Source organism: Macaca mulatta, chromosome 12 (genome assembly GCF_049350105.2).
Source record: "Macaca mulatta isolate MMU2019108-1 chromosome 12, T2T-MMU8v2.0, whole genome shotgun sequence".
Classification (NCBI taxonomy): domain Eukaryota; kingdom Metazoa; phylum Chordata; class Mammalia; order Primates; family Cercopithecidae; genus Macaca; species Macaca mulatta.
In genome coordinates, this window is record NC_133417.1 from 91,144,825 (window position 1) to 91,170,751 (window position 25,927).

At 36.1% G+C, this 25,927-nt stretch overlaps 1 protein-coding gene across 1 annotated transcript in view; it reads right to left on the reverse strand.

Moving 5' to 3' along the window:
* The window catches only part of LOC106992658 (uncharacterized), a 377,390-nt gene that overhangs the window by 97,980 nt on the left and 253,483 nt on the right, over window positions 1-25,927 (reverse strand). Inside the window, exon 4 of the mRNA XM_077957302.1 lies at window positions 10,638-10,709. Within this exon, the coding sequence (XP_077813428.1) occupies window positions 10,638-10,709 (72 nt within the window). The remainder of the gene's footprint in view (window positions 1-10,637; window positions 10,710-25,927) is intronic.

Below are 25,927 nucleotides of genomic sequence, written 5' to 3' on the forward strand. Positions count from 1 at the left end.
ACTTAATGTAAGACTTCAAAAGTACAGACAATCACAGCAAAAATAGACAAATGAGATTATATTCAGCTAAAAAGCTTCTGCACAGCAAAGGAAACAATCAATGGAGTGAAGAGACAACCTGCAAAATGGAAGAAAATACTTATAAGCTATCTGACAAGATTAATAACCGGAATATATAAGGAGCTCAAACAACTTAATAGCAAAATAATAATGATGATAATAATAATATTAATAATAATAAACTGCTTTTAAAAGGGGCAAAAGATCTTAACAGACATTTCTCAAGACAGCCAACAGTGACATGAAAAACTGCTCAACATCACAAGCTGACTTTTAAAAAGGTAAATCTTTTCACATGCCAGTCTTCTACTTGTAACCCTTCTTTAATAGATTTGCATTGCTTTTCAGAGGAAATTTCAAACATTAGTATGGCTATGTCTCTCTATAATCTCTATCTCCAGTCTTAACTCACATCATTCTCACTCCTCTCTATAGTTCATTCCTTGAAAGTGTTGCACCTTTGCACATGCTGTTGCTGTTACTAAAATGCATTTACTCCTTCTTTCCTTCAATCTTTTTACAAATTATTTCCCATTTATTATTTCAATCTCAAATGAAACAGAACATCTTTAGAGAAGGTTTCACTATTCTATTTAAATTCCGTTATGATGTTATAATCTCTCATAATTATAATACTTTGCTAGGATTTTTCCTATTTGAAAATAATGGATTTATTTATTGTTATTCTAAGTACTTGTTTTCATCTCAATGTTATAATCTTCCATAGGTAAACAATCATACCTGTTTTGTTTACCATTGTACTCCTGGAACCCACCTAGTGTGTGATATATAAAAAAGGCTCAAAAATATTTATTTGAGGGGTAAAAACATTCTTCCATTATAGATACAAAAAGTGGAACTTAGAGATAATAAAACTTGCTTCTAAGTTACACTGCTAGAAAGAGGAAGAACAAGGATTAGAATCTAAGTATACAGTACTCTAAGGTCTGTTCACTTATTCATCTGAGCCACTCCCTTCTTACAACTGTCCCAGCTACTCAAGTACACAGAGGAACTTAAAATAGGTTTGCTCATCTTTTCCCTTTATTTTTAGTAGTTTTAAGTGACAGTTCAAATACTGGCTATTATCTCAATACAATGCCAATTGTCTGAGCCAACAGCATCCATTCCACTTATACAGTGGCAAAATTCTAGATGACCAATGAGAATGACAGCCACAATATATATGGTACATCAGCACAACCAATGAACACAAATATTTTTAAAGAGTTAAGTTTACTCTCTATTTTGTCAATCAGCTGGCAAAACTATAGCTTGCATCTGTGATGAATTGTTTGCCACATGCAGATGGTAGAAAAGAAATAAATTACAAACACATGAAAATGTGGTTTTCAACTGTTCCATGGTGCTACTATGTTGGCCAGGAAAGAAGTGGAATTTCTATTGGCTTGAATTTCATGAGATTTTACATTTGAATCAAATGAGTTCAAGTTTGGGTCAAGACTTTTAAAAAAATGTACAGCTTGTCCTTTAGGGTCTCTACTATTTCACTTCCAGACTATTAGATTTACTGAGTTATATATGCACAACTTGGATCAAGTTAACTGCTGAGCATTAGTGCTTATTTGACTCTACTATTAAATAATTTTCTAATACAGCTTAATAACTTACTTTTTATCTCTTCATGAATTTTGACAAAAGTTTTATCAGAATTTTGAAAATGAAAAAAATGTTGATATCTTCATCATATCAGTCATCTCTCAAGAAAATGTAAGCCTACTGCTATAAGTACAAAACAATGATGTCTGTAAATATCAGAGTGGATGTTTAATATGATAGGGCTCTGTGATAAAAAATGTTAACTTTTTTGTTATTTTAATTTATCATTTTTATTTTTCGTTTCCTATATTTATATTATGAGATTTTGTGTGGGTTTGCTAAGCAACTTTTGTTAAGTCTGTTGTTGCCCTTCCTATTTACTCCTACCCTGTGTTGCTGAAGAGAGAAAGTCTATTTAAAAATGAATTATACAAGAAGAGATTAAATAAATCTAATTCCAACTTTATATATAATGTAATACAATTAATGTATTATAACACAATATAATACAAATGAAATGTATGAAAGAAATGAAGGTGTCATTTTGTCTACATGACATGTGGTCATAGATATTCTCTTACCTTAACTGGAAAAATTAAAAGAAAACAGAAAAAGCTCATCGAAATCTATCCTAACCAAGTCACATAGATTTAAATAAATCTTCACTCTTAAAACAATGCTATAAGGAGAACTTTAACTTTCTCTCCCTCACAATTATCCTACCCTTCATTGTGAGGCAGAGTATTCCCTTGGGATATTTTCTACCTTAAAATAAATACTACAAGAAAATGGTGAAATAATAGTGGCTTCTATCAGTCATGGGCTGTCAGCTCTTGGGCCTTAGCTTCCCTCACTTATTAAGGAGCTGAAACCCAAAGAATTAGTTCCAGGCCTCAGCCTGATTCTTAAAATAATATATACAGCACATTGCCAACACCCAGCCTGCCACGGTTATATCCCTCTCCTGTCACCAAGACTGGGATGGAGGGGGGTGGTCAACTCTATGACATTGAATATTGTTACATCAGACACAAGGTTTTTTCATTTTCAAAAATCTTGAACATATCTGGTGTTCTAATGTCTCCTTTAACAGCTTACTGTATTCATCTGTTTTCACACTCCTATAACAGTATACCCGACAGTTGGTAATTTATAAAGAAAAGAATTTGACTTGCAGTTCTGCATGTCTAGGAAGGTTTCAGGAAACTTACAGTAATGGCAGAAGGAGAAGAGGCACATCGTACATGTCTTCTTCCATGCAAGAGCAGGAAAAATTGCCGTATAAAACCATTAGATCTCATGAGAACTCACTCATTGTTATGAGAACAGCATGGGGAAAAATGGCCCCATGATCCAATCACCTCCCACCTGATTCCTCCCTCGACATGTGGGAATTAGGAGGATTACAATTTAAGATGATATTTGGGTTGAGACACTTAGTGAAACCATATCAGTTACCTACCATCCACTTTTCCCATCCTTTCTAGGATGTTTTATTTGTTCATCAAACATTTACAGAGCACCTACTCTGTTCCCAGACTCAGAACCACATATCTCTTAATGGAAATATGGAAACTGTCCTCCCCTTACAGAGATTAGACAACTAATATGAACATCAACACAAGACAATTACAAGTTTGATTTGTGGTTTTCCACTTACCATTCAAAACTTGCATGCATGCTTATTCCTGCATATGCCTCTTCAAAATAATATTTCAATAACTATATTTTAAATTTTTTAAGGAATAATAACTTTTACAATTATATGCTACTAATAGTTTTTACAATACCTCCTGGAATGCCATAAAATGAATGTAAAAACTAATTCTTCTCACCATCAGTATAATTAGAGAGTCTATTCCAAAATTTCTTCCCTCTCTGGTTAAAAAATAATGAAGCTTAGGAGGCATGAGGTGCATTATAGTTAAATTGTAGTATTTTTTTTATTTTCTTCATTAATTCCAGTAATTTTGTAAAAGGTAATGTAAAAGAAGCAATCTAGTAGTTTTTGGCCCTCCACTAAAAGAAAAAAAAAAAAGGAAATAATTTTGTGGACTAGTCATATACCACTGTGGTTCTCATCCTTATAAAGTAATTAAAATCTTAAAATTCTTTGGGGAACAAACAAAACAAAACTTGTCCAGACCCCTTATTGGCATTCATATTACTTGGTATTACTCCAAATAATTCTAATGTGCAGGTACAATTAAGTTGTAACCCACAAATCCAACATAACATTTACTTATGGATTTCTGCACTTTCTCTGTGAAATGCTCCTTCCCAACTTATTTTTTCTTAACAAAATTAATTTTTTAGAATAGTTTTAGGTTCACAGCAACCTGAGCAGAAGGTACAGGGATTTCCTGAATCTCTCTGCCCCTACACATGCATGGCTTCCCCCATACAAATATCCCCCACCAGAATGGTGCATGTTACAATTGATGAGCCTACACTGACATATCATTATCACCTAGAACCACACTTTACTTTAGGGGTCACTTTCGTTGTTGTATATTCTAAGAGTTTGGACAAATTTGTAATGGCATGTATTTTTTCACCATTATAGTATTGTACACAGTACTTTCACTCCCCTAAAAATCCTCTCCACATCACCTATTGATTTCTCCTTTCCCCTTAACCTCAAGCAACCACAGATCTTTTTACCATCTTCATAGTTTTTCATTTGCAAAATGTCATATAATTGAAATCGTATATTATGTAGCCTTTTCACACTGGCTTCTGTCACTTAGTAATATGCATTTAAGTTTCCTTCATGTCTTTTCATGCCTTAATAGCTCATTACTTTTTGTCTCCGAAGAATATTTCACTGTCTAAATATACCAGACTTTGCTTATACATTGACCTACTGAAAGGCATTTTGGTTGCTTTCAAGTTTTAGCAATCATGAATAAAGCTGCTATAAACATCCTTGTTTAGGTATTTGTGTGGACATAAGTTTTCAACTCCTTTAGGCAAACACTACAGAGTTGTGATTGTTACATCATATGGTAAGAATATGTAGTTTTGTAAGAAACTGCCAAACTGTCTTCTGAAGTGACTGTGCCATTTTGCACTCATCAGCAATCAATAAATGAGAGTTCCCATTGCACCACATTCTCATGGCATTTGATGTTATCAGAGGTCTGGATCTTGGACCTTATAGTAAGTATGTAATGGTGTCTCCTTCTTGTTGTAATTTGCATTTCTCTGATGACATATAATTTTCAAATGCATATTTGTCATCTTTATATCTTCTTTGGTGAGGTGTACATTAAGGTCTTTGACCCATTTTTAACATCACATTTGTTTTCTTATTGTTGAATTTTAAAAGTTCTTTGTATATTTTAAATAACTGTCTTTTATCAGATATATCTTTTGCAAATATTTTCCCCCAGTCTGTGGCTTGTCTTTTCATTCTCTTGACAGTGTATTTCCCAGCACAGATTTTTAAAAAAATTTTAATGATATTCAGGTTATTTTTTCTTTCATTGATTATGCTTTTGGTGGTGTAACTAGGAGGATATAGTCAAACCCAAATCATCTAGATTTCCGCAATATTATATTCTAAGTTTTTTTGTTTTAGTTTTGTTTCACATTTAGGTCTGTGATCCATTTTGAGTAAGTTTTGTCAGGAGTGTAAGGTATCTATCATATCTAGATTCATTTTGGGCAGGGAGTGCATGTTCGATTATTCCAAAACAATTTGTCGAAAAAACTGTCCTTGCCCCCTTGTAAGGCCTTTGCTCCTTTGTCAAAGATCAGTTGGTTATATTGATCTGGGCCTGTTTCTGGGCTCTCTGTTCTGTTCCATTGTTCTATTTGTGTATTCTTTCACCAATATCACACTGCCTTGATTACTGTACCTTTATCATAAAAGTTCTATGCTGTCAGTCCTCCAACTTTTTTCTTCTCCTACATAATTGTGTTCATTATTCTGTGGCCTTTGCCTTTTTATATCAAACTTTAGAATCAGTTTGTCAATATACATAAAATAACTCACTGAAATTTTGAATGGGATTGCATTGAATCTAGAAATAAAGTTGGAATTAACTGAAATCTTGATAAAATTGAGCCTTCCATTCCATGAGCATGTAATATCTCTCCATTTATTTCACCAGTTTGTTTTATTTTTCTCATATAGATATCATACATATTTGGTTAGATTTATATCTAATGTTTCATTTTGGGAGATGCTAATATAAATGATATTGTGTTTCTCATTCCAAATTCCACTGTCTTATTGTTGATATGCAGAAAAGCAATTGACTTGTGTACATTGACTTTGTATTTTCAAGCTTACTATAATTATTTCTCAGTTTCAGGCGTTTTTCTGATAATTTTAGGGGGCTTTCTACATGGATAATCATGTCATTTTGAAAAGGGTTTTATTTCTTCCTTCCCAATCAATATATCTTTTATTTTAATTTTGTATGTTATTGTATTAGCTAAGACATCCAGTATACTGTTGAAGAGCAGCAGTGAGAGGGGCCATTCATGCCTTGTTTCTGAGCTTCTTGAGAAAGCTTCAGGTTTCTATTAAGCATAATGTTAGCTACAGAATTTTTGTAGATATTCTTTAGAAAGCTGAAGAAGTTCCCTTCTATTCATAGTTTACTATATGTTTTTTATCATGAATGAGTATTGAATTTTGTTAAATGCATTTTTTCCAGTTTTTGGATATTCTTTGTTTGTTTGTTTGTTTGCTTGATTGCTTGTTTGTTTTTCTCCAGTATTTTTCCTTTTGGCTTTTCAGGTTTGGAGGTTTCTATTGAGATATCCTCAAACTCAGAAAGTGTTTTTCCAGCAATATCCAGCTACTGATAAGCCTATCAAAGGTATTCTTTATTTCTACTACAGTATTTTTTCTTATATATTAGGGTTCTCCAGGATAGAACTAATAGGAGATGGGGATGAAGGGGAGTTTATTAAGGAATATTGACTCACACAATAAAAGTGAAATCCCAAAATAGGCCATCTGCAAGCTGAGGAGCAAGGAAGCCAGTCTAAGTCCCAAAACCTCAAAAGTAGGGAAGCCGACAGTGCAGCCTACAGACTATGGCCAAAGGCCCAAGAGCCCCTGGAAAACCACTGGTGTAAGACCAAGAGTCCAAAAGCTGAAGAACTTGGACTCTGATATTCAAGGGCTTGAAGCATCCAGCACGGGAGAAAGAAGGATGGAAAACTCTGTCAGTCAAGTTTTTCCAACTTCTGCCTGTTTTATTCTAGCTGCACTGGCAGCTGATTAGATGTGCTCACCCAGATTGAGGGTGGGTCTGCCTCTCCCAATCCACTGACTCAAATGTTAATCTCCTTTGTCAACACCTCACAAACACACCCAAGAACAATACTTTGCATCCTTCAATCCAATCAAGATGACACACAATATTAACCATCATATCTTATAATCTCCATCTGTCTGCTTACATTGGCCATTTATTCTTTCACGTTCTTTGTTCTGGTTCTGATGTTGCTCTGTCTTTTCAAACTTTGTTTTTTGTCTTTTAATATATCTTCTAATTTTTTTTCAATAGCCAGATATAATATATTGAGTAAGAGAAACTGCAGTAAATAGGCCTTTAATAACGTGGTGGTCAGACGTAGGGGAATCATTCTGTAGCCCTATGATTAAGTCTGAGTCTTCTCGTTAGTCTGTGCCTCTGGCCTATGAACAGCACATATTCTTCACAGGTTTTTTACACCTAATAGGTGGGATGAGATGGTTAGAGTAGGCTGGATAAAGTATTTCCCTTCTCCCATGTGGAAGTTTATAGGTGGCTGGAGTTGGGTATTTCCCTTCCACCAAGTGAGGCTGTGATAGAACTCCAACAGGTTGGGCTTTGGTTTAATAGTTTCTCCTAAGTACAAATTCTGTTAAGAAAAACAGAATGCTCTGACATATTTCAAAATTTTTTTCTCCTCACCCTGCCAAAGCACAAGGGGATTTTTCTCTAATATTCACTGTGAGGACCTGGGAGAACTCCAGAAAGTAAAACTCACAAAAATGTGAGGCACCCTAATGACTGGGTCCCCCTGGAATTTTTTTTCTCAGACTTGTCCACATTGAACCTCCAAAAAGTGTTTAATTACAGTTTAAGTTTCCCTACCCCAAAACTGGTTCCTGTGAAGGTTTCAGCTCATGAGTTTCTGCTTTTGTAAGTTGGGATTCTCTGTATTTGCTTGCAGTCTCTCCAGTTTTTGAATCAGTGGCTTGCCCTGTGACCGTACTTCTCCTACTGATCTAAGGGAAGTTGTTGCTTTTTAGTTTATTCAGCTTTTCACTTGTTAGGCCAGAGTGGCAACTTACAAGCTTTGTACATACTGGACCAGAACCCAGAAGTCCTCTTTCTCAACATTTTAATAATTGACTCATGTTCAGAATTTCATGTAGACCTTTTTACTGATAAAGTATATATTGCTTGATCATTTCAATTTGCCCTTTTGCAGAACACTTACAGAGACACTGTTCTGTTTTTGCTGATTACTACCAGATTACTGATTTCTCATCATTCCCATTCTAGGTCCAAGCTGCTTAAAAAGCCCTACCTAGATCATTTCTGACTTTTGCTATAATGCATTTCATTGCTGCCTTGACTTACAAAATGTTATCTCAGAGTCTAGTTGACAAGCAGTACAAGTTTCACTTTGATGACTCTAGCAATCTGAAGGAAAGCCTTTCCACTGACTCAACGCCATTGCTTGCAGATTTTCTATGACTTATAACAAATGACAGCACATTTGCTGTCAGGCAGAAAACTAGCCATTCTAGTAGTGTCAGTAGCTACAAATAGAGAAAGTATTTTTTCTATAGAAAAATCATTGTAAGAAACTTTTTTTTTTTCCAGGAACACGTACAAAAGCAAATTTACTTAAGTAGATTTTGTGTGTTGAACAAAAGAATTGAACTTTCATTTATTTTTAGTAAGTAAATACAAATCTAAAACTGTCTATCTGTTTCATATTATTCATAACAGAAGTAAAGATAAGAAGAGATTAAGAGAAAAATCAGAAATAAAAAGAATAGAAAGGAGAAAAGAAAGATATACTAAGATGTTAAAGGAAAGAAAGAAACTTGCACCTAGAGAGAGGCTAAAGCCGTCTCATCAGGTGATAGATGGTGTATCCTTCCCAGGGCCCCTGGAAAGTAGGGACTGGAAATAAGCTTTTGGTTGGTTTGCTGACTAATTCCCTGCATCTTGCATGCCCATGGAATTGACATCTTCTTAATAATTAGTACAAAGATACCTGTGAATTTTCAGAAGTCTAGAGGAAGGCCTAGAGAGACTAGAGAAGGGAAATTAAAAAGCAAAGCATATACAAGAGCCTGGGGGAAGGGGAGGAGGAAGGCGAGAAAAAAAAAGAAGAGTGAAAAAAGAAGAGAGCTAGGCAAGATAATGCTACCTTTTCTTTGCAAGTACTTTGCCTTTCCCCTTAGACACCCTTGGTCAACACTCTTTCATTTAGTGTCAGTTGTAACCTCATCTCTTCCAGGAAGTAAAGAATGAATCTCCAGGCAGAATTGATCACTGCTACGCACACACACACATGTGCACACGTGCACACACAACTATATCTACTACAGTAATTTGTCATGTATTCCACATATTGTCCATATTCCCATATACTATGATTTCCTTAATGATAGTAACAAAGCCTTTTTATGACCCAGGCCTGATGTGTTTAAAAGTTCAATGCTTGCCTTCATAGATAATGGAACCTATGAAAGCATTTTTAAACAGTATGGTTTAAACTGTAAGGTAGTGCGGCATACAAAAAAGAGCCTGGGTGTTTGGCAGATTTAGATCAAATGCCCTCTTTACCACCTCTAAGATGCGACTTTGAGTGTATTAGCTAAGTAGTTAATCCTAAGTTTTCTCATCTACTTCCCTTAAGATAGATGTAAAAGTCTCATTCCTTAACAAATACAATGGTGGTAGGAATTAAGAATTAATGAAGGATAAATGAAGGAATAGGCCAGTCTTTCCAGCTGTCACTGAGCAGCATGGGTTAGTTGGAGGCTATTCTTATTTTGTTGCAATTATCTTGTATATTACCACAGACATCAGTTTGTCTTTGGTATTATACATTGTAAAGATGAAATTACCCTTTCCAGTGAAAATCCAACATAAATTTCAAACCCTTGATGTACAGGGTAAAGGGTTCTGAAACCCTTTACCCTGTACATCAAGAACAAGAATTTTAACTTTTATTTTAGGTCCGGGGTATACATGTAGGTTTATTATATAAGTAAATGCATGTCATAGGAGTTTGTTGTACATATTGTTTAGTCACCCAAGTGCTAAGCCTAGTACTCAATAGTTATTTTAAGAAAAAGAATATTTACACTAACTTTTGCCCACCCCACTCCACACAGTCTTCTACCAAAATCTAATCCTGAAATTGAATTTTTATAAATATCGGTATATAATGAGTCACACAAAAAAGGTTATTAGTATTTATCTCTCTCTTCCTCATTTCCCACATCCTATTGATGAGCATGCTCTATTAATTTTATCACTTAACCTTTCCATATCCTTGTCCTCTTCTCATCTACAAAAATATTGCCTAAGTCCACATCACCTTTCATGAAGATGATTGAGATCATCTCCAACTCGTATTCTTATTTGCCTCTTTCCACATTCTTTCCATTAGTCATTCTCAATCTGTTTTGCTTCTGGGAAATATAATGGAAGATATTCCCAAGTACACAACCAGGTTTTAATGAAACCAAGAAAAAAAGGTTGCAGGCAAAGTATTACACTAATTTAATTCGTAGCTATAACTATTAATAGTATCTCAATAGAGGTCACTTTCGATAGGCCAAGCCATGAAAAGATAAGCCATGAGTTTTGTACAATTCCAGGCCAAGGAAACTGCTCTTCTCTATTAAAACAAATTAGGAAACAAATGAGTAGCATTATTAATAAAGTACGCCTCTGTATTAGTCCATTCTCACACTGCTAATAAAGACATACCTGAGACTGGATAATTTATAAAAGAAAGAGGTTTAATTGACTCACAGTTCAGCATGGCTAGGGAGGCCTCAGGAAACTGACAATCATGGTGGAAGGGGAAGCAAACATGTCCTTCACCTGGAAGCAGGAAGGAGAAGAATGAGCAAAAGGAGGAAAAGGCCCTTATAAAATCATCAGATCTCATGAGAACTCACTATCAAGAGAACAGAATGAGGGTAACCACCCTGTGATTAAATTACCTCCCATCAGGTCTGTCCCGTGACACATGGGGTTACGGGAACTACAATTCAAGATGAGATTTGGGTGGAGACACACCCAAACCATATCAACTTCCAAATACTGTGCTTGAGAAACAGTATCATATTGTTACCGGCAAATATAAAACACAAAGATGAACATATGGCTTTCAACTTAAACTTTTCTATACCTCATTGTCTATAGAATAGACCACACACTCCAATCAAGTTTATAATTACCTCTCCACTCTATGACCTGGATATTCTCTCATCTGGATCCTGCCCGTATCTTCAATTTTGACTTGCCATGTTGCTATTCCAATTCTACACTCAGCCATACTGAACCACTTGAACTTCCCTGAATTCTCTATTGTATCTCAGATTTTTAGAAGCCCAAGACTTGTTTATTGTATTTCTAAAGGAAAAAACTAAAAATTCATATAGTGCAAGTTGTTGGTGAATAAATACAATGTTCTGCATGATATATTACAAAATAATGGAATTCTGAGGAAATGCAGAGGCCTGATGATCATCCAACGTATCCTAACTTTGGCTGTCCTTATTATAGCTAAAATAATTTCACATTTCTGCTAGTTCCCAATTTGCCTCTGAATCTAAAATTTGTACATTCTGACTTTAGTACACTTTAAACTATTTCATCCATAAGTATAAAATACATATGAAATAAATACTATACCATATACAATGTTTCGTATCATGTGATACACTAGTTAGCAATGGTTACAGTTTTTAAGAAATCCATGTGATTTTATCTACATTGTATTTCAAAACTCCAAATTTCAAAAGACATTAAAATGACTTAAAAGATAAATATCTTTATACAATTATTTAAGAAAACTAAAAATAAGACAAATAAAAGAAGAAACAGGAAAAAGAAGAAAAGTTGCAATTACTGATTTTCTAATTGCTAGATCTAGGTATTTGGCTTTGCCAATATTTTGGGGAAAAAAATGAGAACCTATTTAAAAAGCTAGTATTACTGAAAAAAAAGTTGGCTATTTATCTATTTATGGTGCTGCAATCTAAGAATTAATAAATAAAAGGCATCATTCTTCTGATGAGCTTTTTAATGAGTCTGGATATGCAACGTTTTGAAATTAGGGGATGAAAAGACATTAATTTATTTCCCTGCAAAAATGAGAATAAGTTGGCATTACTCAGGGCAATGCAGAAGAAGGAACAATGACAGTAGAAACATGACAAAGGAGAAATAAGTTAGCAAACCAGTGTGAGGCAGCAGTGATGCATGATGTGAGATGGCCAGTGAAAAATTCTCACCTGTAGAGAGGCTAAAGACCTTCTGAGACAGAAATTTTAAAGTTGGTTACATTGTAAGAATATCATACCCCAAACTCATGCTGACACATACATCCCACCTAATCTTAAGCAGGTAAATGGCCTGAGTGGGAGTTTTGCTTGTTTGTTAGTTTGTACATTTACTTTATGTAAATCATGAAACAAGGATAAATTTCAGGCCTGAGTCAATAGTGACAGTAACCTGAGTACCCTGTTTGGGCAGGTGAGATAATACCTAACCTGAAGCAAATTATCAGATCCAGAGGCTTAGAGCGAGTGACTTATATTCTTTACTGAAGAATATAAGACCTGGGGGATTCACTTAAATACCCAAGAGGGCTGTGGACTACCAAAGGGTCTGAAATGGAGGGTCAGTCTCAGCCTACCCACCTCTGAGGTGGCAGGGAGATCCCAGCTGATAATCAGTCTACATTACCTTTCTAAAAATTTCTCGTAGCCCCCAAATGCTAATGAGCCTACATGTATATTTGCTACATATCAAAACATGAGACATCATTTGATATTTAACTACAAGGAACCACAGTGGGATTAGAATTTGACGGTTAATGGGGAAAATTCAACATATTTGATGGTGACTAAGGAGATACTCAAAGCAGACTTATACAGAGTTCTGTCAGTCAGTGTGACAATTATAATTCTATGTATTCATATTGTAATTCTATAAATCCATTTATTATAGAGTCAAAGAAATATGGCAGTATTAACATTAATTATCATGCATAAAGATATTAAAAAGAAATACCGAGCATTAACAAAATTTTCCCTGAAGAGAAGACAATAAGAAATGTTGTTTGGCTTCTTTCCTTCCACTCTGTATGGATTTTTTCATAATATTTTTATTTTGTACTAGACAACAAATCATTTTAATTGTTCATGAACATCTTATTTATTTGGATGTAGTTGGAGATAAAGTGCACACACACAATAGTTTCATGATTTTTCTAATTACTAAGGCTATGCAACTGTGAGCTTTTCTAAATAAGAAACTTACGTATATCAGTCCTCTTTTTAGTCTTACATTTTCTTACAACTATAAAGAAGACAAAGAAACTCTGGAAAGATAATCTGTTGACAATATAGTTTAGCTTTCTCCCAGGGCAAAACTTCTTTAGTCGTTCACTGAAAATGTTATTGTGCATTACTTATATCAACTGAAATTGGATCTTCCTTACCTTAGGTGATTCACAGTTTTAACTGCTTAGGCCTGCCAGGTTGCTATCATATTTCTCCACACATCAGTGTCAGAGATAGCCTGGGCAGTCACCATTTATTTGTAATTGTGTTCTTAAGAATGGAAATAAGTGAAAATGGTAGAAAACTGCAGTCACTCTGCTGAACAGAATCTGGACTCTAAACTGTTAGGGCTGTCCAATAAAGACCAAATTATTTTGCTGAACAGAAATGGGGGAAAAAATGTCAAACTGTCAACAGTAGAAAAAATGCAGGTGTCATTTCTTAGGAACTTAGGAGACTAGATCATACCTTTTCTCAGGTACAGAGAGAGAAAAAGAGACAGAGAGAGAGAAAGAAAATTGAGAGAGAGAAAAGGAAAATGATCTGTCAAAACTACAAGACTTACATTTTGAAGCCATTCTGCTTCCAAACCTTAATATCTATTACTTTTCTTTCTCAGATACACAGCACCCTCAGAAGAGTTAGAGTTTCACCCGCTATTTCTTCGACCTCAGTACAAACTCCTGCTTTAGCGACTGCAAAATTCTCACTCATTCTAGAAGATTCAGCTCAAATTCTACCTTCCTGGACTGCTCTAGGCAGACTTTCCTGCTCATACTTCTATTCACCCAGTTTATCATCCCCTTTATAACAATCGTCTTCTATTGAAACAGATTGGATATTTGTTGAGGATAGAGACAATATAGTTTGACCTTTGTATTCCAAAATCCAAGCAAAATAAATATTTCTGAACCAAAGATCTTAGCAGCGTAACTGTCTGATTCTAATACTCAAACATTTGCTAGCTTTGGGAACATCAACAAAAGAGTTATGCTTCTATTTCTTTAATCATGAAATTAAAATAATGACACACCCTATCTTGTAGAGATGCTGTGAGGGTTAACTCAGATAATATTTATACTACACTTTGGAAAGGGCCTGGCAGGTAATAAGCCCTCAATAAATACAAGTTTTTATTTCAATAACCAATAGAAGTTTTGGTTTTGTGAAGTAAATTTCACCTATGCCAGATAGGATGGATGGATAGATAAATAGATGATAGATAGATAGAACAAATAGACTAAATAAAAATGAAATAATCTCATTTATTTAAATAGAAACAGAAAAATTAAATTCACACTAAGTATTAGCATCCTCATTTATCCTACTCATTACATACCATTTTTACTAAAATGGAAAGTTATTTTCGCCAAAACCTTTGTTTTATGAATAAACTGTTTCATTTACTTTTTGACATATGAAAACTTTTTTTAAACAAGTGGAAAACAAAAGTATATCCTGTATCTGATTTCTGATGAGAAAACACAGATGTGATATATTTATTCTTAAAGCTTCCTTCTGTATTATCAATCATTTTTTCTGACATTCTCATTTACTGTAAGAAGGTTTTAACCTGAACTAGGTAAGTTTGAATTCCTACCCAGTTCTTCCAAGAGGTGAATAAAGTCATTGTTACAGATGACTGGATTTGCAGGTCTTTAATTTGACTTTTAACTTACCAATGGATCATTAAATACTTCACATGCCATTCTTTTAAATGTAGTCAATCTAGTTGAAATCTAAGTCATTAAATAGTAAGCTCAACTGGGACAAATTTAGGCTGCATTTGTACCAAGAAAATTGTTTCCAAACATTGTGATATGATGATTTCTTAAAGCTAAAATTTAAAAACTACTAAAGTATTTCAGGTATTGTATCACCTTAAAATGTATGTAATGCATGTAGGAAATTTGGATGTGAGTCAAAGAAGTAATATTTATTAAAAGGTTAAAAACTAAATGTTTTGAGAACAGTTGACTACTCATACATCCTTCCCATCCTTACCAATCCTGTAGATCGTATTCCCTTGTCCAAAATTCAATTTAAGTAGTTTTAAGAAAATGCTTGATTTGAGCCACTTAGGATTACTTCTACCTCTAAACTATCTTTAAATTAAGGAAATAAATGTAATAATGACTTTCTCTGTTATCCGTTTTCCATAAAACACACATGCACACACAGTGGGAATGTACCTCAACCAACCACAGTGCTTCAGGAATTTTAGGAATATTGGAGACAAATGGATTTAGAGTAAGAGATGTGATAATATAATACATCAGCCTAAGATTTAGCACAGGCAAAAAAAGGGAACTGCCTGAAAAATTATGGTAGATTTCTCCAGTGCAACACATAGGAAGTTCCAGAACCACAGAAGCAGAGGCTTGGAACAATAGTGCATAATCAAGCAATTTGGATGTAAATTAAAAAACAAATTACTTAGAACCTCCCTAATGTCTGGGATAAGAAACAACTTGATTTGGCATTTCATCCCAGGTCCTGAGTTAAGTACTCAGCCCTCAGCCCAGAGTCACATAGGCAGTAGTTTGAACCTGGATCTCTGAACAGGTTCTCACTCACTATTATAAACTGGTATCAGTACAGAACATGAAGAAGTAGAGAGCCAAAGGACACTAATACTTTGGTTCTATCCTCCTAAAATTCCATTGGAATGACAGATGAAATATTTAAAAATTAAGACATATAAAGAAAATCACAATGTCATTAGAAATCATGGGAAGTGATACAGTTCAGATTGGTGATACAGTTCAGAGCATGGCAGGTGGGGCCATTGGTCAATTATGCTCCCTACAGTCAGAAATCTAACTGATGCATCTTCATGACCATTCCAGCTCTTACAACCACTGTCCCCGCTTCTTAAGAGAAAATAATATGTGGCAATTGTCTTTTTACTTTGGAGGAGATGTGTTGGCATGCTCCTCTCATAAGCAGATGCCAAGTTGGAATTAGCTGTATAAGAGATTTATGAAAAGCAAGTCCAGTGAGATGTAAAATGGGGAGGAAGCCAGGAGAGGCTGAGAGAACCATCAGACCATGGTGTAGGTTTGACTGATTGAAGGAAAGAGGAAAGAAGGAAGATTGGCAGGAAGTGTCTCAGACTGCAGTACAAGCATATAAGAGTACATTGCAGAGTCTTTGAACCAAAACCATTACCTGTCAGAGGAGTCCCACAACTCCTAAGAATGGGCCTTACTTAGTATCCCTGTTGGCCTCAGTCACCTACCCCAGGAGATATAGCTTCATTGCAAACATGATGACGAATTTCTGAGCACCACAATTGGGGGCATTAGTGAACAATACTCTCTGCATATTCTCTGATATTGAGAAACGCATCTTTTTGGCCACCACAGTCACAGACAGATACAGATCGAAGCTCAATATTGAACAAAGAAAATATTACATGTTCCTTTAAAAGTAAAGATAATTTTGAATATGTGGAAATATAATGTACTGTGTATTTCAAAAAGCAAACCCAAACCTCTAATAAAAAAAAAAAATAAAAATTCTACTAGTAAAGAAAAATTCAAAATTAAAAGATATATTAATGTGGTAACAATATGACACAAATAGAACCAGGTATATTAATTGTCATTGAAAATAAAAATGGGTTATAAATAACCATAAAAATACAGATGCCTTCCAATTTGCTACAAATCTAGAAATATGTGTTCCTGAGAGATGCACCTAAACTTTTACAAAACATTGAAATAAACAAATGTCTGAAGTACACTAGAGAAATCTTTATTAGGAAGAATGAAGAACAGGAATGATGAAACATATAAATTGAGTTCACAAACTAGATTTATAAAAAATTTTTAAGATGATGCATTACTGTTTTTCTGTAAATTTATTTAATTTTAACTCCAAGCCCATATCCTCTGAAGCTATAATAAAATTCAGACCACAGCTATTCTTGGAAGATCCCTTTAGGATTAAGGTAAAGTCTTGGATTTTATTCAGCACTAGGATATTGGGGGTGGGGGTCTAATTTAGTCATTATTTTTTCATAATGATTATCATTTAGTCCCTCATTTTTCTACCCATATGGCTCTTTCAAATCTGTCATTCGTTCCATCATTTTTGTGGCATATCTTGGGTCTTGAGTCTTTAATAATATTAGGATTCTTTTCCTAGTGTATGCCATGGCCATATCCTTTTATGACTGCCATATATGAATATCACTGCCAGGGCACAGGGTGTAGGTCTCTGTGGTGCATGGCACAGATCATTCTTTCATATCTCTAGCAAAAAAAAAAAAAAAGAAAAATCTTTGTTGTCTGTGGAAAATCACTCTCAGTAGCCTTTGGAAATTCTATGGACTCTGGATGGTTCTTCCATTAAACTCTATTGTCTTAAATGAACTACGGTCTTTGGAAACAAAAGCCAGAAAACAAGAGAAATAACTGGAATACAACATCTACTTTTACCTTGCCAGATATTGACAGAATTAACTTATTCAATTGGATATGGATAATGAGAAAATACCAAAAGAAAATGCATATGAATATGCCAAAAATTTTTCTGTCACAAAAATATATTGCTGAGATTACAGAACAATGTGTTTCAGAGACTATTATTTCATAGAATGTATGTGCCCCTGTAGATTTTTACAGGTATAACTAGAATAAGACACAGCATATCCTAAAAGAAAGAATCCTGAATTTTTAATCAGAAAACCCTAATATAAGAGCTTTATTATTGTCATGGATCTGAAAAAACTACCTAATCTCTCTAGGCTACCATTTCTTCATTCATGAAGTAAAGATTTCTCACAGAAACATTGGGAAATTAGATAGGTGCAAATGTAATACAGCAATATTACTAGAATTTATTATTTCTTCTACTCTACAGACTTCGAACAGATAGAATGAACTGATTTATATCCCAATAGAGCAAGGCTATAACCAGAGGTTCTTACTACTTAATATTTCTCCACTTTTTGCCTTACTATGCAAGAGAAGAAAAATTAGTAAGTATTAGCATTATCCCTGAATATCTTATTCAAAATACAGTGTGCCCAACCTCCCAAAATTCAATCATGAAGAAGCTGAAAGCCTAAACAGACCAATATCAAGTTCTGAAATTGAACCAGTAATAAAAAGCTACCAATTAACCAACAGGAATGTAGAAGAAAGTGGCAAAATAGAAGCCTCCAGTGATTGTCACCTCCACAGGAATATCAAATTGAACAATTATCCATCCAACAAAGCACCTTCATATGAACCAAAAATCAGGCAAGCAATCACAGGACCTAGTTTTAACATCATATCAAAGAAAGAGGCACTAAGGAGGATAGGAAAGATAGTCTTGAATTGCTGACACCGCCCCTCCCCTATCCCCCCCAGCAGTGGCTACATGGCACAGAGATAAAATCTGTGTGCTTAGGGGAGAGAGAGCACAGTGATTGCGAGACTTTGCATTGGAACTCAGTGCTGCCCCATCACACTGGAAAACACCAAAGGGTAGAATCTGAAGGTGCCCATCCAGGGAACATTTAGACCAGCCCTAGCCAGGTGGGCATCGTCAATCCCAGCAGAACCTGAGTTCTAGTTAGCCCCGCCACAAGCTAAAGTACTCTGCGATCCTAAATAAACTTGAAAGGCAGCCTAGGCCACAAGGACTGTAATTTCTGGTTAAGTCCTGGTGCTGTGATGGGCTTGGAGCCAGCGGACTTGGAGTGCATATGACCTAATGAGATACCAGTTAGGGCAGCAAAGGGAGTGCTTGTGTTATCCCTCCCCTAACCCCAGGTAGCTGACAGCTCCAGGAGGAACTCTTTCTTTCTGCTTGAGGAGAAGAGAGGAGAGAGTAAAGAAGACTTTATCTTACTTACAACATGGATTGCAGTTCAGCTACAGTAAAACACAGAGTACCAGTTTTGAGGTCCTCATTGCAGGTCGTAGCTCCTAGTTGACATTGCTAGACCTACCTTGGGCCAGAAGGGAACCCACTGCCTTGATGGAAATGACCCAGTTCTGGCAGGGTTTATTACCTGCTGACTAAAGAATCCTTGGGTTTTAAATACACATCAGTGGTACCCAGGCAGTTCTCACCATAGGCCCTGGGTGAGACCCAAGGCCACGCCGGCTTCAGGTGTAACCCAGCACATTCTCAGCTGTGGTGACCCTGGGGAGAGACTTCTTCTGCTCAAGGAAAGGAGAATAAGAGTAAAGGGGACCTTGTTACCTCTATAGCTTGGGTACCAGCTCAGCCACAGTGAGAGAGTACCCAGCAGGCTCCGAGGGTCATTGTTTCCAGGCCCTGGCTCCTGGATGGCACTTCTGGTCATGTCCTGGGCCACAGGGGAGCCGACTGACCTGAAGAGAGATCTAGGCCTGGAAGCATTCACAATCTAACTGCGCCTTGAGTGAACATTGGCAATAGTCAGGTAGTAATTGCCAAAGGCCTGGAGAAGTGGTGGCCATGGAGAGATACTCTGTCTGCATGAGGAAAGGAGTGGGAAGGACTTTGTCTTGCAGCTTGTGTATTAGCTCAGTCACAGTAAAATGAAGCACAAGTAGGTTCCTGACTCCAGGCCCTGGCTCCTGGATGGCATTCTGGGAACTGCCATGGGCCAGTAGGGAGCTGAATTCCATGAAAAGTAGAAGACTAGCCAGGCTGAATTCACCACCTGCTGACTTAAGAGGCCTTGGACCTTGAGTGAACCTTGGTGGTAGTCAGACAGTGGTTGCTGCAGGGCAAGGAGTACAAGAAGATTATAGAACACCAAGCAGATTAACCCAAAGAAGACTATCTCAAGGTGTTTAATAATTAAGCTCCCAAAGGTCAATGATAAAGAAAAGATCCAAAAAGCTGTAAGAGAAAATAAATGACATAAAATGAGCCCCAATACATCTGGCAGCAGAATTCTTAAGGAAACCTTACAGGGCAGGAGAGAGTGGCATGACATACTTAAAGTGCCAAAGGAAAAAAATTTTTATCTAAGAATAGTATACCTGGAAAAAACATCCTTCAAACAGAAAGAAGAAATGAATACTTTCCTAGACAAAAGCTGAGAAATTTCATCAACACCAGACCTGTCCAACAAGAAGTGCTAAAGGAAGTTCTTCAATCTGAAAGAAAAGGACATTAATGAACAACAAGAAATCACCTGAAGGTACAATCTCTCTGATAATAAGTACACAGAAATACACAGAATATTAGACCACTGTAACTGTGTTGTACAAACTACTCATACTTCAAGTAGAACAACTAAAAGATACACCTATCAAAATAATAACTACAATAATAACTACAACAACTTCCTCAAAACACAGACAGTATGAGATTTAAATAGAAACAACAAAAAGTTAAAAAGAGGTGACCAAGTTAAACTGTACAGTTTCTTTTAGTTCTCTCTTTGCTTGTTTTTGTAATCAGTGATGAGTTTAAATTTGTTTAAAATAATGTATTATATTATTTGCAAACTTCATGGTAACCTCAAATCAAAAACTACATGGATACACAAAAAAATAAGAAGCAAGAAATTAAAACATGCCACCAGAGAAAACTATCTACACCAAAAAGAATACAGGAAGGAAAGGATGGAAGAGAAGGCCACAAAACAACCAAGAAACAAATTACAAAACAGCAGTAATAAGTCCTTACTTACCAATAATAACATGGAATGTTAGCAGACTAAACTCTCCAAGCAAAAGAGGTAGTATAACTAAATAGACAATAAAAACCAAGACCTAGTAATCTGTTGTCTACCAGAAACATGCTTTACCTACAAAGGCATGTAGAGACTGAAAATAAAGGGATGGTAAAAGATATTCCATGACAATGGAAACCAAAAAAAAGAGCAGGAGTAGCTATACTCATATCAGAAAAAAAAAAAAATAGATTTCAAGACAAAAACTACAAGAAGAGACACAGAAGGTCACCATATAATGATAAAAGGGTCAAATCAGTAAGAAGATATAACAATTGTAAATATATATGTACCCAATATCAGAGCACCAAGATCTAAAAAGCAATTATTAATGGAACTAAAGAAAAAAACAGACCCCAATACAATAATAGCTGGAGATTTCAGTACCGCCATTTTCAACACTGGACGGATCTTCCAGGCAAAATATTAACAAAGACATATTAGACTTAATCTGCACTATAGATCAAATGGATCTAACAGATTTTTACATAATGTTTCATTCAAAGGTTGCAAAATATACTTTCTTCTCCTCAGCACATGGATTATTCTCAAGAATAAACCATATGTTAGACCACAAAACAAGTCTTCCAAAATTCAAACAGACTGGGTGTCATATCTCATGCCTGTAATTCCAGCACTTTGGGAGGCCAAGGTGGGTGGAACATGAGGTCAAAAGATCAAGACCATCCTGGCCAACATGGTGAAACCTCATCTCCACTAAAAACACAAAAATTATTAGCTGGGCGTGGTGGCATGTGCCTGTAGTCCCAGCTACTGGGGAGGCTGAGGCAGTATAATTGCTTGAACCTGGGAGGCAGAGAGAACCTGGGTTGCAGTGAGCTGAGATTGTGCCAATGCACTCCAGCCTGGGAACAAAGTGGGACTCTGTCTCAAAAAAAAAAAAAAAAAAAAATCAAACAAACTGAAATTATATCAAGTAGCTTATCTAATCACAATGGAATAAAACTAGAAATCAACAACAAAAGGAACTTTGGGAACTATACAAACATATATAAATTAAACAATATGCTCCTGAATGACCAGTTAGTCAATGAAGAAGTTAAGAAGGAAATTTAGAAACTCTTGAAAGTTTCTAAATGCAAGAATGGTTCAACATATTTCCATTTTCATTTTGAATGGAACAAATAAACAACCTAATGATGCATCTTAAAGAATTAGAAAAGCAAGAGCAAACCAAACCCCAAGTTAGTAGAAGAAAGGAAAAAAGTCGTAACAGAATAAAATTGAAGTAAAAAGTACAAAAGATTAATGACACAAAAATTGGTATTTTGAAATGGTAAACAATAGCAACAAAATATTAGCCACACTATCTAAGAAAAAAAGGACAGAAGAGCTAATAAAACCAGAGATGAAAAGAAAGAAAATAAAACTGAAACTACAAAAATTCAAAGAATCATTTGAGACTGCTATAAGCAATTATATGCCAATAAATTAGAAAATCTAGAAGAAATGGATAAAATCTTAGGCATATACAAACTACCAAGATTGAACCATGAAGAAATCCAAAAGGTGAATAGACCAATAGCAACTAATGAGATCAAGACTCCATCTCTACTAAAAATAAAAAAATTAGCCAGGCATAGTAGTGCCTGCATATAATCCTAGCTGTTTAGGAGGCTGAGGCCGGAGAATCACTGGAACCTGGGAGACAGAGGCTGCAGTGAGCCAAGATCATGCCAGTGCAGTCCAGCCTTGGCAACAGAGTGATACTCTGTCTCAAGGGAAAAAAAAAAAAAAAAAAAAAAAAAAAAACTGTAGTAAAGTCTCCCAGTAAAGAAAAGCCTGGGACCCAACGGCTTCACTACTACATTTTACCAAACATAAGCACTAATACCAATCTTACTCAAACTATTCTGAAAAATAGAGAAGGAGGGAATACTTTGAAATGCATTCCATGAGGCCCGTATTACTGATACCAAAATAAGATAAAGACACATAAAAAAAAAAACTACAGAACAATATCCATGATAAATATTGATGCCAAAATCCTCAACAAAATACTAGCAAACTGAATTCAACAATGCATTAAAAAGAACAGTCATCATGACCAACTGGGATTTAGCCCAGGGATGCAAGAATGGTTCAACATATGCAAATCAATGTGATACATCATATCAACAGAATGAAGAACAAAAAACATATGATCATTTCAACTGATGCTGAAAAAGCATTACATAAAATTCAATATCCCTTCATAAAATACTTCAAAAAGCTGAATATAGAAGGAACACACTTCAACAGAATAAAGGTCATATATAACAGAATCACTGCTAGTGTCATACGGAATGGAGAAAAACAAAGAGTATTTCCTCTAAGATATGGAGGAAGACAAGGATGCCCTCTTTCAGTACTTGTATTCAGCATAATATTGGAAGTTCTAGCTAGAGCAATCAAACAAGAGAAATAAACAAAGGGCATGTAAATAGGAAAGGAAGAAATCAACTTATCCTTGTTTGCAGACCAAATGATCTTATTTTTGGAAAAACCTAACGACTCCACTAAAGGACTATTAGAACTGATAAATGAATTAAATGAAGTTACAGGATACAAAATCAACATATAAAAATCAGTAGCATTTCTAAATGCCCACAGTGAACAATCTGAAAAGAAAATCAAGAAATAATCCCACTTACAATAGCTAAAAATAAAATAAGATACCTAGGAATAAGCTTGGACTAAGAAGTGAAAGATCTCTACAACAAAAACTATAAAACAATGAGGCAAAAAATAGAGGACACACAAAAATTAAAAGATATTTCATACTTATTGATTGGAAGAATCAACATTGTGAAAATATCCATACTAACCAAAGACATCAATAGATTCAATGCAATCTCTATCAAAATACCAATGACATTCTTCACAGAAATAGAAAAAATAACCATATAATTTATATAGAACCACAAAAGACTCAGCCAGAATAGTCAAAGTCATCCTGAGCAAATAGAACAAAACTGGAGGAATCACATTACTGACTTCAGATTATACTACAAAGCTATAGTAACAAAAACAGCATGGCACTGGTCCAAACACAGACACATTGACTAACATGGTTAGGATCTGTGTCTTCACCCAAATCTCATGTTGAAATGTAATCTTCCATGCTGGAGGTTGGGCCTGGTGGGATGTGATTGGATCAGGGATGTAGATTCCCTTCTTGGCACTGTGTCAAAATAATGAGTTCTCATGATACATAGTTGTTTAAAAATGTGTAGTGCCTCATGCCTGCTTCCCCTTTACCTTTTGCCATGATTGTAGGTTTTCTGAGGCCTCCCTGAAGCAAGTCCTGCCGTGCTTCCTGTACAGCCTGCAGAACTGTGAGCCATTTAAACTTCTTTTCTTTATAAATCACTGAGTCTTCGGTATTTCTTTATAATACTGTGAGAATGGACTAAGACAGAAAATTGGTACCCATGAGTAGGGCATAGCTATAAAGATACCCAAAAATGTGGAAGCAGCTTTGGAACTGGGTAACAAGCAGATGAGGGAAAGTTTGAACCTTCCTAGAGACTTGTTAAATTGTTGTGACCAAAATGGTGACTGTGATATGGACAATGAAATTCAAGCTGAGGAGGTCTTAGATGGAGATGAGGAACTTATTGGGCACTTGAGCAAAGGTAAATTTTGTTATGCATTAGCAAAGAGGTTGGCTGCACTGTGCCTCTAACCTAGATATCTGTGGAACTTTGTACTTGAGAATGATGATTTGGGACATCTGGCAGAAGAAATTTCTAAAGAGCAAAGTGTTGAAGATGTGGCCTGTCTGCTTCTAATAGCATATGATCCTATGCATAAGCAAAGAAATGACCTGAAACTGGAACTTATATTTAAAAGGCAAACAGAGCATAAAACCTTACAAAATTTGCACCCTGGCCATGTTGGTAGGAAAAAAAAAAAAAGAGGAGTCAAATGCTAATATCAGAGACAATGGAAAAAAATGTCTTGAAGGCATTTAGAGATTTTCAGGGATACCCTTCACATCACAGGTCTGGAGGTTTAGGAGGAAAGAATAGCTTCATGGGCCAGGTCGGGGCCCCACTGCCCTTACAGCCTTGGGACACTGCTGCCTCCTTCCCAGTCACTCCAGCTCCAACCATAGCTAAAAGAGGCCCAGGCACAACTCACACTGCTGCTTTGGAGGTTGCAAGCCATAAGCCTTGGTGGCTTCCACATGGTGTTAAGCCTGCAGGTGCACAGAGTGCAAGTGTTGAGGCTTGGGAGTCTCCACCTAGATTTCAGCAGATGTATGGAAAAGCCTGGATGTCTAGGCACAAGCCTGCTACAAGGGCAGAGTCCTCAAGGAGGACCTCTATTAGGGCAATGCAGAGGGGAAATGTGGGGTTGGATCCCACACAGAGAGTCCCCACTGGGGCACTGCCTACTGGAGCTATGAGCAGAAGGTCACAATCTCCTTGACTCCATATGGTACAGCCACTGGCAGCTTGCATCCTGTACCTGGAAAAAGCCATAGGCATTCAAAGCCAGTCCATGAGAGCAGCAGTGGGGAATGAACCCTGCAAAGTCACAGGGGCAGAGCTGCCCAAGACCATGGGAGCCCACCCTTTGAATCAGCATGCCCTGGATGTGGGACATGGAGTTGAAGGAGATTATTTGGGACCTTTAAGATGTAATGACTGCCCTGCTGGGTTTCAGATTTGCATGGGACCTGTAGCTCATTTTTTTTGGCTGAGTTCTCACTTTTGGAATGGGAGTATTTGTGCAATGCCCATATGCCCATTGTAACTTGGAAGTAACTAACTTGTTTTGTTGTTGTTGTTACAGGCTCTTTGGCAGCAGGGACTATCTTTATTTCAGATGAGACTTTAGGCTGTGGACATTTTAGCTAATGCTGGAATGAGTTAAGACTTTGGTAGACTGTTGGGAGGGCATGATTGTATTTTGAAATGTGAGAAGAACATGAGATTTGGGAGGGGCCACTAAATGTGTGTCCCCACTTAATCTCAAGTTGAAATTTAATCCCCAGTGCTGGAGGTGGGGCCTGGTGGGATGTAATAGGATGATGGGAGTGGATTTTCCTTTGGTGCTGTGTTGCA